The 15,142-nt window shown below is 42.8% G+C and overlaps 1 protein-coding gene across 4 annotated transcripts in view; it reads left to right on the top strand.

Annotated features, from left to right (window-relative positions):
* The first annotated feature begins 253 nt into the window (after positions 1-253).
* The window catches only part of abhd11 (abhydrolase domain containing 11), a 31,468-nt gene continuing 16,579 nt past the window's right edge, over positions 254-15,142 (top strand). For all 4 annotated transcript variants that reach the window (XM_060936197.1, XM_060936196.1, XM_060936195.1 and 1 more), the window contains exons 1-2: positions 254-487; positions 12,157-12,292. In XM_060936197.1, coding sequence (XP_060792180.1) covers positions 342-487; positions 12,157-12,292 — 282 coding nt within the window. In that variant the 5' untranslated portion in view covers positions 254-341. The remainder of the gene's footprint in view (positions 488-12,156; positions 12,293-15,142) is intronic.

Below are 15,142 nucleotides of genomic sequence, written 5' to 3'. Positions count from 1 at the left end.
CATCTACAGGATTGATGCCTACTTAAGGCCCAATTACACTATATCCTACTATATAGCCCAGTGTCCAATAAAAACTTTAAGAAAAATCGTCTTCCATTTCCACTTGATCCTATTTCTAAAATGCTTTTCAACGTCACCTCTTCCAAACCAAGTCCACGCAACTGTGCGAGCAGAAGGCATACAAGGCGTCGGGCGTCATTTTTAACGTACGACGTCATGACGTAAGAACAGTTGTACGTCAGAGTCGCCTGCACGCGCCGAACGTCACAACCTGTGCAGCTGTAAAGTGAATTTAAATGAGCGCTTCCTGGCGTCTCCGCTAGTCACTTATCAGCGCCACCATGAGCGTCCTGTGTCGAGCGCTAACCAGAGGGTTATTAACCGGAAAGTCGCAGCGGCCGGTGGGAGTCGCAGCTCAGTGTTTTTGTAGCGGCGTGTCGCGGCTGGATGGCACTCAGCGAGACACCACTGCTCCTTCCGCTACCAGGTGATGACCAGTTCAAAAAAAATTTATTTTATATATATATATATAGGTCTGTGTGTGTGTGTTTTAGCGTAAATTTGAGTTAGAACTTGTTTGTGTTGACTCGAATGAATGTGTTTCATAAACAGTGTAAATAACAAAGCGTTCTGTCTGCAGCTTTTCACTCACTGGCTAGTTACAGAACACTGGATCCATGACCTCTCTAGTGGACCTGCTAGCCTACAAACATGAGCCTTCGAGCTAAAACCATCATTATACAGCACTTTTGTAAGAATCTAGTAACTGTGATTGTTGATGCATTAAAGACAGAGTGCTGTCATTGTTTTTGTCTATCAAAACCGTTTTTACAACCACATACCCTATCACTTCTCCTAAAATCTACATAGTAACAGCCAGCATGACATGCACTTTGCAGTTGAAAAGAATATTCAAGAAGCTCAAAATCAAGAAGTGGGAAATTTTTATTTGCCTTTACTGGTTACGCAATCATGTCCGCCTTTAAGTTCACTTCTCCTATAAGTCCAGATGTGAAACCAGAACCACAGTGTCACATTGTCATACTGGGTATCAACGAAACTTTTAATATGATTTCAGAATGAGAATGAGAATCATGTTTATTGGCCAAGGATGTGTCTCTGGGTGGCACGGTGGTGTAGTGGTTAGCACTGTAGCCTCACAGCAAGAAGGTCCTGGGTTCGAGCCTAGTAGCTGGCGAGGGCCTTTCTGTGTGGGGTTGCCTTGTTCTTCCCATGTCTGCGTGGGTTTCCTCCGGGTGCTCCGGTTTCCCCCACGGTCCAAAAACATGCAGGTTAGGCTAATTGGTGGCTCTAAATTGACCGTGAATGTGAATGGTTGTTTGTCTCTATGCGATGACCTGGCGACTTGTCCAGGGTGTACCCCGCCTCTCATCCATAGTCAGCTGGGATAGGCTCCAGCTTGCCTGTGACCCTGTAGAACAGGATAAGCAGCTACAGATAATGGATGGATGGATGGAAGTTGGTGTCTGTCTTAAATACAGGGTGGGGAAAAAAGTGAGTATATGTAATATAATACAAATGTGTGTGTGTGTGTGTGTGTGTGTGTGTATATATGTAATTGACAATATAATAAATATGCAATCTACAATAAGTAGAGTGGCGGCTACAATTATCGACGCCTTGATGATCTTTTGGTCATTGCAAAAGTAAAAAAAAGACTTTTTCAATATGTAAATTGTGCATGAATTATGACTCAAACTTCCACTGCAAAAAAAAAAAAAAAGAGTTGATTCCCAATTACTTAGCGTAACTGATCACATGACCCCTTTGTCCACAGTTATCAACCCCTTTGTCCACAGTTATTGACATGTTCCACAATTATTAACCCCTTTGTCCACAGTTATTGACACCATTCCACAATTATTGACACCCAGTTGATTATTTTATAAAAAAAATTTTTTTAAATAATCGGTATGTGGTATTAAGTTAACAAAACATAGTTTTTTATTTCCAATTTGTTTTACATAGACTTGTATTACCTGGCGACTTGTCCAGGGTGTACCCTGCCTCTCGCCCATAGTTAGCTGGGATAGGCTCCAGCTTGCCTGCGACCCTGTAAGACAGGATAAGCGGCTACAGATAATGGATGGATAGACTTGTATTTAGTACAAAATATCTTTTATATAAATATATCAGTTGGTGCTTACATAAATGAAGTAATTCTAATGTTTGTAAACAAATGAACTGATCATGTCATGAAATATGGGTGAATGCTTAACCTGTGTCAGAAAGTCTTTTTGTTCCACTTTTTTCCCCACTTTCTAAGTATTTTTGTAGATTGCGTTTGTGTGTGTGTCTGTCTTCCGGTTGATTAATTGACCAATAATAACTGTTGTAACTGAAACGCACCTTTTGTAAAATTGTTTTTTATTGGTAAATCTGAAAAGGTGCCGATAATTATGGACTGTCTAATTGTAGCCACCGCTCTAGTATAACTTGTATACAACATACATAATATACAATATCTATATTATCTACACAATATGTCTAAAATATCTATATTATACAACTATCTGCAATCTAAATTTCTATAATGTATCTCTATAATAAACACTGTCTATAATATACAATATCTATATATATTATGCATAAAAATATCTATCAATAATTAAGTTATTCCATGGAATTGAGTCGTACATGAGCTGATAGCGGGCGGCACGGTGGTGTAGTGGTTAGCGCTGTCGCCTCACAGCAAGAAGGTCCAGGTTCGAGCCCCGTGGCCGGCGAGGGCCTTTCTGTGTGGAGTTTGCATGTTCTCCCCGTGTCCGCGTGGGTTTCCTCCGGGTGCTCTGGTTTCCCCCACAATCCAAAGACATGCAGGTTAGGTTAACTGGTGACTCTAAATTGACCGTAAGTGTGAATGGTTGTGTCTATGTGTCAGCCCTGTGATGACCTGGCGACTTGTCCAGGGTGTACCCCGCCTTTCGCCCATAGTCAGCTGGGATAGGCTCCAGCTTGCCTGCGACCCTGTAGAAGGATAAAGTGGCTAGAGATAATGAGATGAGATGAGCTGATAGCCGATGAGGTGCGTAGCACCGAGTTGGCTATAAGCCATATACGACAAGACTGAGTAGAAATAACTGTTTTATTCTATCCACATTCACTGGATTTTGAGAAACGGATCGTTTTTATTTTTTGCAAATCTGATAAATAAAAACTTTATACAAAATGTCCGACAAAATCATTTCTGCTTAGAATGTAAGCAAACTGGTGAAATGACAGTAGCAATTTATGAAAAATGCTGAGATTATTTTTTAAAAAAAAATGTTCTTACCTTCAAATACTTTTATTTTATTTATTTATTTATATATATATATCCATCCTTCTCACCCCCCGGCGGGGGGGGGGGGGGGGGGGGGGGGGGGGGGGTGGTATCCATGTCATCCTCAAGCTCGAGTCCTCTACCAGAGGCCTGGGAGTTTGCGGGTTCTGCGCAGTATCTTCGATGTTCCTAAGACTGCGCTCTTCTGGACTGAGGCTTCAGATGTTGTTCCTGGGATTTGCTGGAGCCGCTCTCCCAGTTTGGGGGTTACTGCCCCAAGTGCCCCCACTACCACAGGGACCACGCAACCCTTGACCTTCCACATCTGTTCCAGCTGCTCTTTTAACCCTTGATGCTTCTCAAGTTTCTCATGTTCCTTCTTCCTGATGTTGGCGTCAGCTGGGATCGCCACATCTATCACCACCACCCTCTTCTGCTCTTTGTCCACCACCACTATGTCCGGTTGGTTAGCCAGGATCTGTTTGTCAGTCTGGAAGCTGAAGTCCCACAGAACCTTGGCCCTGTTGTTCTCAGCTACCTTCTGTGGTATGGCCCATTGGGACTTGGGTACTTCTATTCCATACTGGTTGCAGATGTTCCTGTATACTATCCCAGCCACTTGGTTGTGCCTCTCCATGTACGCTGATCCAGCTAGCATCTTACACCCTGCTACTATGTGCTGGACTGTTTCAGGGGCTTCTTTGCACAGTTTGCGTCTTGGGTCTGATCTACTCTGGTAGATCCTGGCCTCTATGGCTCTTGTGCTTAGGGCCTGTTCTTGTGCTGCCATGATTAGTGCCTCTGTGCTGTCTGTCAGTCCTGCATTATCCAGCCACTGGTAGGATTTCTTGATATCAGCCACTTCCTCTATCTGATGGTGGTACATGCCATGTAGGGGTTTGTCCCTCCAGGTTGTCTGTTCCTCCTCCTCCTCCTCTGCACTCTCATCAGGGTTCTGCTGCCTGAGACATTCACTTAGCAGTTCATCCTTTGGGGCCATCTTTCTGATGTATTCTCGGATTTTCGATGTTTCATCCTGGACCATGGTCTTGATGCTCACTAGCCCTCGGCCTCCCTCTTTCCGTTTAGTGTATAGTCTCAGGGTGCTGGACTTGGGGTGGAACCCTCCATGCATGGTGAGGAGCTTTCTAGTCTTGATATCTGTGGCTTCTATCTCCTCCTTTGGCCAGTTTGATACCAGCAGGGTATCTGATGACTGGTAGTGCGTACATGTTGATGGCTCGGACCTTGTTCTTACCATTCAGCTGACTTTTCAGGACCTGCCTTACTCTCTGGAGGTATTTGGCTGTGGTTGACTTCCTTGTGGCCTCTTCATGGTTTCCATTAGCCTGTGGGATGCCAAGGTACTTGTAGCTGTCTTGGATATCACCTATGTTGCCCTCTGGTAGGTCAATCCCCTCAGTCCGGATCATCTTGCCTCTCTTTGAGACCATCCGGCCACACTTGTCCAATCCGAATGACATCCCTATGTCATCGCTGTAGATCCGGGTGGTGTGGATCAGCGAGTCTATTTCTCGCTCGTTCCTGGCATACAGCTTGATGTCATCCATGTAGAGCAGGTGGCTGATTGTTGCCCCACTACGGAATCAGTACCCGTAGCCACTCTTCGTGATGATCTGACTGAGGGGGTTCAGGCCTATGCAGAACAGCAGTGGTGATAGCACATCTCCTTGGTATATGCTGCACTTGATGTTGACTTGGGCAGTGGGTTTTGAGTTGGCCTCTAGGGTTGTCTTCCACATTTCCATTGAGTTCTGGATGAAGGTCCTTAGGTTCCTGTTGATCTTATACAGTTCCAGACATTCCAGTATCCATGTGTGTGGCATTGAGTCGTAGGCTTTCTTGTAGTCAATCCAGGCAGTGCACAGGTTGGTCTGTATCTTCTTACAGTCTCGGGCGACTGTTCTATCGACCAGTAGCTGGTGCTTGGCTCCTCTGGTGTTACTGCCAATTCCTTTCTGTGCCTCGCTCATGTATTGAGCCACATGCTTACTCGTTTTTGCCGCAATGATGCCTGACGGGGCCTTCCATGTTGTGCAGAGACAGGTAATTGGCCGGTAGTTGGATGGGATGGGTCCCTTCTGGGGGTCCTTCATGATTAGGACTGTCCTGCCTTGGGTTAGCCATTCTGGGTGGCATGTAATCATCCCATCCCTCAGCAGCTGGTTCATCTGTGCTGCTAGGCGTTCATGGAGTGCAGTTAGCTTCTTCAGCCAGTACGTATGGATCATATCGGAGCCTGGTGCTGTCCAGCTCTTCATCTTTGACACTCTTTCTTGGACGTCTGCCATTGAGATGGTTACTGGTTCTTGTTCTGGGAGGTTGCTGTGGTCAGCTCTTAGGTCCACTAACCATTGGGCATCGGTGTTGTGTGATGCCTTTCTTTCCCATATGTCTTTCCAGTATTTTTCCACCTCAGCTCTTGGTGGGTCTGACCAGTTGTTGTTCCCCTGCCACTGAGAGTACACCTTGGCTGGTTCAGTGGAGAACAGCTTGTTTATTCTCCTGGCCTCTCCCTCCTTGGTGTATCTCTTCAACTGGGTGGCCAGAGCTGTTAGTCGCTGTTTGGCAGTTTCGAGTGCCTCTGGTATAGAGAGTGAGTTGTACTTCACCATGTTCCCTTTCTGTAGTTCAGCTAGCTGGCTAACTTCTCTCCGTGCTGCCTTTATCTTGGCCTCTAATCGTCTCTTCCATGGTGGATACTGTTTATGTCCCGAGCCCACCTTGTGTCCAAGCATCTCCATGATTACTGTTGCTGTACTGTGTATCAGCTTGTTGGTCTCAGTGATGGTTCTTGTGGAGATTGTCTTCAGAGCAGCATTCACATCTACTAGTAGATCTTCTGAAGGTACTTGGCAACTCAGCTTCGGTATTTGTCGGGGGCTCCAGGTTTCCAGTTGGGGCACGATCTTCCTTCTCAGGTCAGCAGCTCTTGTGTTGCTGTTATCTCTGGTGATGATGACATCTCCCCGCTGATGTTGTATTTCATTAATCTCTAGTTATGATAGTAGATTTCGATTACAGATGTTGGAACACTGGGCTAATAGCTGTTTCTTTGTTAGCCTTGATTGTGGGTTTCAAAGTATCCAATGGTCCCACATTCGCTGCATGTATCCCCTCTCTCTCTGGGATTGCTTGTATAGTAGCATTCCAGCAAATCCGTATTTTCTGTCCTCGTCCATCGATGTCTTGTTCCAGTAGCCCATTTCTCATCAGTTTGCCCTGGTTCCCTAGCAACTGACACAGACCTTGTGACTTTGCCCTGGTTCCCTAGCAACTGACACAGACCTTGTGACTTTGCCCTGGTTCCCTAGCAACTGACACAGACCTTGTGACTCTATCAGTTATGTCTTCACTCATCCCTGAGGTAGGCTGATATATCATGAGGGGTCTTGCCTAAGGACCCTTACTGATGTTTTGCCCCAACCGGGATTCGAACCTCAATCTCCTGCATCGTAGTCAGTGAGCATTACCACTGTACTATCCAGCTGAGATATATATATAAAATGTTTTTCTTTTTTTTTTGTATTTTTCGGGTTTTGTTTTCAAGTAGAGTTTTTGTCCTCGGTTGGTTCAGCAACACGCTCTGCCATTTTGTTTTTTTTCTATTCACGGTATATGCGCTGATATCCTAGTAGAAGAGTAGCCAATCAGAGCACATGATTGCTCATATCTAGTGAATGTGGATAGAATATATATATATATATATATATATATATATATATATATATATATATATATATGCATGAAAATCCCTCACCTTTCGGCGAAATTCGCCGTTTTGAAACCAAAATGGGTGACCTATGTGAATCGTGTAGATCCGATGAGAAAAAAAAAATTAGGAGGGTTTTGATATTGACCCAAAGGGCAAGGAGGTCGCTTCGCACCCATAGACAGTTCGTGCCGGTTTGCGCCTCCTCCTCCTGCTTTGATATTGACGCCATAGCGACGAGTACATCTCGCTGCGAAGGGCAAGCAGCATCATTTCGCACCTCTTCTCCTGCTGGCCAGAGCGTGCACACATCAGTCAGAGTGCAGACCAGACCGCTGGAAGCTGGATTGAGTCATTGGACTGAATTTCCTACTTTTTTTCAAACTTTCCTGAGTTGCCATCAAAACAAACAAAACTTCCGGCTTGATTACGTCAGCATTCGAAAGAGGGTGCGCGCGTCTTTTGACAATCCCTGTGTCCGAAATTGCTCGCTACTCACTATATAGGGCACTGTATAGTGGAGACGCTATTTTGTAGTGCTGTCCGTGCTGAAAGAAATCAAATTAAAAGTCTCAAATTTGATTTAATAAGACAGCAGCAAAGAAGAAAGTATTCAGCCTTGATTTAAAAAGAGCTGAAAGCTGCAGGTACTTCCATATCTTGGCAGGCTGAGTGGTATGCTGGGGCACCTCTTGCCAGCAGACCAGGATATCCAGAGGGAACTTGTGCGGTTCAGTGTTGACCTGACCATCCCCAGCTTCAAGGAGGGAGAGAGCATCGTGGAGTGGTGGGGTCATGTCTTCGACAAACCAGACAAGTACCCCTCCCTGGGTGCACTGGTTAAGTGTTGCCTCTCCATCTTTCATGGACCTAGAGTCGAGTTCTCATTTAGTCTGATGAATGATGTAATTGATCAAAGGAGTGGCAACATGAATGTGGAAACATTTAATGCAATACAGACGGTCAAGTACACACTGATGTCCAGGGGGAAGACAGCTATGCAGCTCTTTAGAAGGGAGGACGTGAAGTTTGGGGAAGTGGACAGAACATTGTGCAAGAACATGAACTCTGCAGCAGCCACATACAAACACCAGCAGAGGGTGAACAAGGAGGAAAAGCAGCAGCAGCAGAGCAAGTATGGCTCTCAAGCAACTTGCAGTGCTCAGCAGGCCAAGAGAAAGACTGCTGAAGGAGAGAAGCGGGCAAGGCTGAAACGTGGCAACTCGGCGAAAGCGGGCCATGGAGACACTGGTGGTCCAGGCAAATAAAAGGAAAAAATGATCACTATTCCTTGTGTGTTCTCCACTTTCTTCGTTCTATTATTCGCATTTTTTTCCAGGGCATAATTTCACTATAACTACATGTATTTGTACTGTATGTCCTTGTGCAAATGTCAATGCAGTATACTTAGTAAGGAGGCTATAATATTTATTTTGGGGGAGGACCCCCCCCAAACAAAATAAAACAACACCAGAGGCCACGTCACCACTCGCGCACCCTTCTCATCTTTTTCACCCCTGACCCGTTTTCATGCCTGAATATACAATATCTATAATATACAGTATACATTATAAATATGTATACTAGCAACAATTCAACAGTCGATCAGTTTTGCTGAAGGGAAACCTAGACCCTGAGACACCCTGAAGTAGCATTATACTGGCACATTCTTTAATCTGCTTAGTTATTCTGGTGCTAATTATTTTGGATGGTTGTGTGTTTTCATTATCCCTGTGAGAAGTTGGCAGTTGTACCCAGGGGACATTTATAGAGCAATTACAGTGGTGGTTCATAAGAGGAAAAAATCAAGAACCTCAAAAATAGGGAATAGCTCCAGAAGTGTATTGGTGCCACACCAGAAAAAGAAAAACACATCACATTATAATGTGAAGTTTGTTATAACAAGATGTTTTTCATGCTTTAATGAAATATTTTCATGTTGTTACTACATAAACTTATCACGTTATACAGTAATAAACTTTTCTTGTAATAATGTACTATTTATCTTATGTGATTTAAATTATTGTTCTACCAAAACATTTCACTTTATAACAACTTTTTATAAATTTATATCGTTAGGCTAATATAGATATTTAGGCATTGCCTAAAAGCGGAACTCCTGATGAGTGTATGAGCAAAATATTTGCAAGGGCACTGTCAGCTGGGCAAAGTATTCTGTTAGGGAAAGATGGAGACAGATGTATGTGCAGAAGGTGTTTATTAAAAATAAGATCAGGCAAACAATCCAAAACAGTCGGCATATATCGAGAACGGTGTAACAGGCAATAGGTCGAGCGAGGCACAGACTATCTTAGGCAAAAGCAGGGTCACAAACGAGGAACAGGAATCGGAAATCAGGAAAACAGGATATATACATACACACACGGCTTGGTAATGCGTCACAACAATGCAATACTTCACAAAGTGAGTCTGCATACAGAGTCCTTATATTGGCATGATGATTGCATCTTAATCCCATGCAGGTGTGAGTCTCTTCGTAGTGCGCACTGCCCAGAGCACGTGCGAGAGTCAGCAAGCGCACACAGATATGACACGCACAAATCAACCTGAATAGGAATAATATTGTAGCATATGAATCATTGAATTGTGTAGTGTTGTGTATTTCACGTCAATAAATTGCTGCATTGTCTTGTGATGGTGAAACCAATAATGAGATGCGCATCAGTTACGAATACATATTTAATCCTTTCTTTGACACGGCATGTCATGCGCCAGAAGCACCACGACACTTGTTATGGTGTGACTCTGGCGGGTGCCTGGTGGACAGCAGTGAACCAGCGCTTTCACTTTACAGCATTACTATATAGTTACCATAGAATATTATCGGACATGAGAAGTAACTGCTATCAGTCTGCGGTAGTTTAGATTATCTACAACTAAGGAAAGATGCTCATAACTGCTCTTGAATTATACAAGAATTATGTTTGTGAGTGTGTAGAGTAAGAAATCATTCAGGTAAAAAAAGCATACACCTGCTCTGTGGGGGGGGAACGTGTGTGTGTGTGTGTGTGTATGTATGTATGTATGTGTGTGTATATATATATATATATATATATATATATATATATATATATATATATATATATATATATTTTTGTCTTTTCTGTAAAATGTGTTAGTAAATAATCCCACATTATTTTTAAAAAAAAAGCAAATTAAAAATAAGTACTGAATAAAAACCCATCTATCTTATGGAAATATGATACAAATTTCTTGTGCTTGAAAGTTTTAACCCTTTTAGAATTTTCTATATTTTTGCATAAATATGACCTAAAATATCATCAGATTTTCAAACAAGTCTTAAAAGTAGATAAAGAGAACCCAGTTAAACAAATGAGACAAAAATATTATACTTGGTCACTTATTTATTGAGGAAAATGATCCAATATTACATATCCATGAATGGCAAAAGTATGTGAACTACTAGGATTAGCAGTTAATTTGAAGGTGAAATTAGTCAGTTGTTTTCAGTCAATGGGAAAACAGTCCGGTGTGAGTGGGCACCCTGTTTTATTTAAAGAACAGGGATCCATCAAAGTCTGATCTTCACAACACACGTTTGTGGGAGTGTATCATGACACGAACAAAGGAGATTTCTGAGGACCTCAGAAAAAGCGTTGTTGATTATCATCAGGCTGGAAAAGGTTACAAAACCATCTCTAAAAAGAGTTTGGACTCCACGAATCCACAGTCAGACAGATTGTGTACAAATGGAGGAAATTCAAGACCATTGTTACCCTCCCCAGGAGTGGTCGACCAACAATGATCACTCCAAGAGCAAGGCATGTAATAGTCGGTGAGGTCACAAAGGACCCCAGGGTAACTTCTAATACCCCTTTTCCACCAAATCAGTTCCAGGGCTGGTTCGGGGCTGGTGCTGGTTCACAACTCGTTCAACTTGCGAGCCAGCTGAGAACCAGTTTGCTTTTCTATAGCTCGCGGTGCTAAGCAGAGCCACGTCATTACGTCGCTGTATACGTCAGTTACAGCGCTACGTTTACATAAACCTTGGCGCGAATATCAAAGCAAAAACAACACGGAAGAAGCAGCAGCGGCAACAGCAACAATAATAATAATAATGGATGACTTCGCATTTGTACAGCTGCGGCTTCTCGTCGCTTAAAAATGGCGATCTTTCGCAGTCTTGTTATTGTTGTTGGTCTTAACAACTCCGCCCCCCCGCTGACGTAAGCAGTTCTTTCCTCTGGCCCAGCAGAGAGTTGGTGCTAGCCTGGAACCAGTTTTTCTGGCCCCAGAGCCAGTTCTTTGTCAGTGGAAACAGAAAACCCAGTTCCAAACTAAGCACTGGCCCCGAACCAGCCCTGGAACTGCTTTGGTGGAAAAGGGGCATAAGTAACTGAAGGCCTCTCTCACATTTGGCTAATGTTAATGTTCATGAGAACACTGAACAACAATGGTGTGCATGGCAGGGTTGCAAGGAGAAAGCCACGGCTCTCCAAAAAGAACATTGCTGCTCATCTGCAGTTTGCTAAGATCATGTGGACAAGCCAGAAGGCTATTGGAAAAATGTTTAAACTTTTGGTTTAAATGAGAAGCGTTATGTTTGGAGAAAGGAAAACACTGCATTCCAGCATAAGAGCCTTATCCCATCTGTGAAACATGGTGGTGGTGGTGGTAGTATCATGGTTTGGGCCTATTTTGCTGCATCTTGACCAGGATGGCTTGCCATCACTGACAGAACAATGAATTCTGAATTATACCAGTGAATTCTAAAGGAAAATGTCAGGACATCTGTCCATGAACTGAATCTCAAGAGAAAATGGTGATGAGATTTTGATATATTTAGGCTAAATAGTTTTTGCAAATGCAGACAAGTTGTCCCAATAATTTTTGTTTACTGCTCTGTTGAGTTCTTTCTGAAAATAAATGTATAATAAAGGGCCAGGATTAATGGTTTTCGAGAAAAAAAAATTTTATGTTGAAAGCTGAATTTGTCATTTTCTGAGAATGGCCCAGCTGGTGAGACACTTTGTATGTTCTGAATATGAAAATGTCACATACATAACACTGTAGTTGTCCGTCAGATCATATTCAGTGTGTTAGTGAGTTTCAGACTAATAACTGAGTCACTGGAATAATAGTGTGTGTTCTGTTCCAGCCCTGTAAACCTGAGCTACGATGTGTATGATGGTAAAGACGACGGCATTCCACTTGTCTTTCTGCACGGGTTATTTGGGAGCAAATCAAACTTCCACTCTATAGCGAAGTCTCTGGTTCAGAGGACAGGCCGAAAGGTATGGGAGAGGACTCGATCTTCTCACAGGCTGATAATTTCCATATGAAAAAGAACTTGTGTGTGGTTTTTTTTTGGTTGTTTGTTTTTTTAAGGCATAGAACATTGCAGTGTGTGCTGTTTTAGGAAAATAATCAATGAAGGGGTGGAATGATGTGGTAAACAAAATTACTGTTATCACCCCAGAGTTGATGGTTTTCCAGCGTGTCTTGAAGTGCTTTATTCCTCTTATACCACAGATACTTGCAATGATTACAATTTCAGCGTATTAATGAACGACACGTCGTACATTTTACTGTTTATAGTGAAAGTGTATAACAGAAGTGCGTACACCCCTGTGCAATATAATTTTACATGTCAGATGATTCAAAATTACATCGCCTTACAATAATTGTATTACATAATAAGTTGAACAGTGGGGTATTTGCTCTTATGTAAAATTACAAACGAAGAGTTTAGATTTGCTGTATTAAAAATACAGGCCCCAGAGTAGGAACTTGATGCAACAAAAGTCAGTACACCTTTCATTACTATTATCTGTTCATTACTATTATCTGTTATTTTTTTCAACCTTTTGTACGTCCACCTTTTATATTTGATGGCTGACTCATTGCTCCTCGGCATGGAGGATACCAGTGTTGCACTAATTTCTGGAGAGATGTTCTGCTATTCTTCAGAGACCCTTTTTCCAGCTGCTGTTTGCTGGACAGGCTGTATTGCTCTACCTTTTTCTCTGTATAATACCCTAAAGGTGTTCTGTTGAATTCAAGTCAGGTGACATACTTGACCAACACACTTGTTAGTTCATACAGCCGTAGGCCAAGCCGGATGAGCTTATGGGATCACACGTCGTCATCCAGCCACAATTTACAAAACTCACTAATCCTACAGCATTGATTGGACTTTGATCAAACTCTCAGACCATGTTCCTTAGGTGGTTGTGCATAAAATTTGTCAAGATGGTGGTGCCGCCTGTTGTCATGTTTTATAATTTTATCGGCGTCTGAAATTTTTGGGTGACTTGTCACATTAAACGCTACTCTTCGTAAACTGCTAGGATGTTTTCACTGAAACTCACCCAGAAGACTCTAAAGACACATTCCAACAAGAATTGTTCACCAGGTGGCACCACTTGCAATGGATGCAGCTACACAGGGGGTCATATGCAATTTCACAAAAATCGTTACTCCCTCTACAGGATTGATCGGATTTCAAACTCGCACACGACAACAGTGGCTGGTATGAGCTACAGCCTCACTGAGGCTATTTTTTTTTTTTTTTAGCTAGATTGTGTAAGTAGCGCACTCTCCATAGTGTCATTTTAGGAGGACGGCCGCTGCTCCTCTGATTAGTGGTACTATGGCTTCTATACCTTCTGATTACTGCTGCAACTGTGTTTTTTGATTTTTTTTTTTTTTTTTTTGTTGGTCACTGATCCTTCTGTATCCTTTTCCGTCTTTGTGAAGTCTCAATCAGATTTTTCCAATTTCTCTGGTAATTATTTTCCACGTGGAGCCATGACGCAGACATGCAAACAGACACAGCCCATTTGTCCAAAATGAAGGTTTAAGTGTTCATGGGGCAGTTTATAAACATGTTCATGCTGTTGGACTATAGAGATCTTGCAGTCACGTGACCGGAAAGTACACAGCCGCCATTTTGTCGGAAAAAACACCGCTGAATACTGCTGCACTCGTGTACAAAATGGATCAATTTCAACCGACGGACTACACGGCTCATTTTTCTAATGAACAGATAACTAGATATATGTCTAAAATAAACGACCTATGGATTAGTGACCCTTATGGCTTACCGGACGTAGTTTTCACGACCGTGTCAGTGAATATGAAACTGCCAGAGGTGGGATACCCAGATGTGTATAATTACCTCATTAACTTTCCCTCGCTGTTCAGTGGTGAAGCACTGCGTGCTTATAAATCTCTGGACCGTTATCTTTACAGAAATTCAGGATTTGTCAGCGACTCAGATGTGGCATCTTGTAAACAAGAAAATAACAATCCTCATTGGACGGGTAAGTCACTTAAGTATTGAGTACTAGTACTGATACTAGATATCAGTAGTATCTAGTATAGCACTGACCAGCCGATTATAGAATACAATAAGGTAATTCCAGCTGTAATTCCAAATCGTCCATCTTGTTTACCATGGATCTGGCGTTGGAGAGATAGAGGCTTGGCAGTGGAGATTTGAGTGGCTGTTTTCTGAGCTTAGTCAACAGGCTGGCTCTGCCTGCAGCCTCGCTTTTGCTTCCTCTCCCGGTGCCGCCTCCTTCGCCTGCCAGACCCGATAACAATCCACGGAGACCCGCTGGTCTCGCTATCTTGTCTGGAATGTTGTGCATGCGATGGAAATCGCTACAAACCGTCATTTTCTGCTGGAAACCAATGTCCAGTAAGTCCATACGGTTGTAGTGGATATTGAAGTCCGGTACAGACGAACAACACGCAAAAATAAACATAAAAAACGTGCACAGGTAGGGAGAGCTTGTAGCCGCAGCCGTTGTAGTAGAATTGTATATAGTAGGGTTTTCCAGAAGAAAAGGTAGAAGTAGAACCAGAATGAAGTAGAAGGCGGAAATATGGCGTTTGACCGACAAGATGGCGTCTGTTACAATCTGGATCGGCTGTGACGTCACATGCAAGATCTCTATTTGGAAATCATAGCTGAACTCAGATTTGTTTCCGTGATCACAGCTTTTCTAACTTTCCAATGTACTTGTTTTTGATTGTTCATGAGAGGAAATACTTTACGTGTCAACTTAGAAATAATTCTGTTATTGGAAGGTGATAGTTTTGAATCATTTGATATTTAAGTGATATTGCACAGGAGT

The sequence above is a fragment of the Neoarius graeffei genome, chromosome 12 (genome assembly GCF_027579695.1).
Source record: "Neoarius graeffei isolate fNeoGra1 chromosome 12, fNeoGra1.pri, whole genome shotgun sequence".
NCBI classification, from domain to species: Eukaryota; Metazoa; Chordata; class Actinopteri; order Siluriformes; family Ariidae; genus Neoarius; species Neoarius graeffei.
The sequence above is the reverse complement of the archived record's forward strand: the minus strand, read 5'-3'. Positions and strand labels throughout refer to the sequence as shown.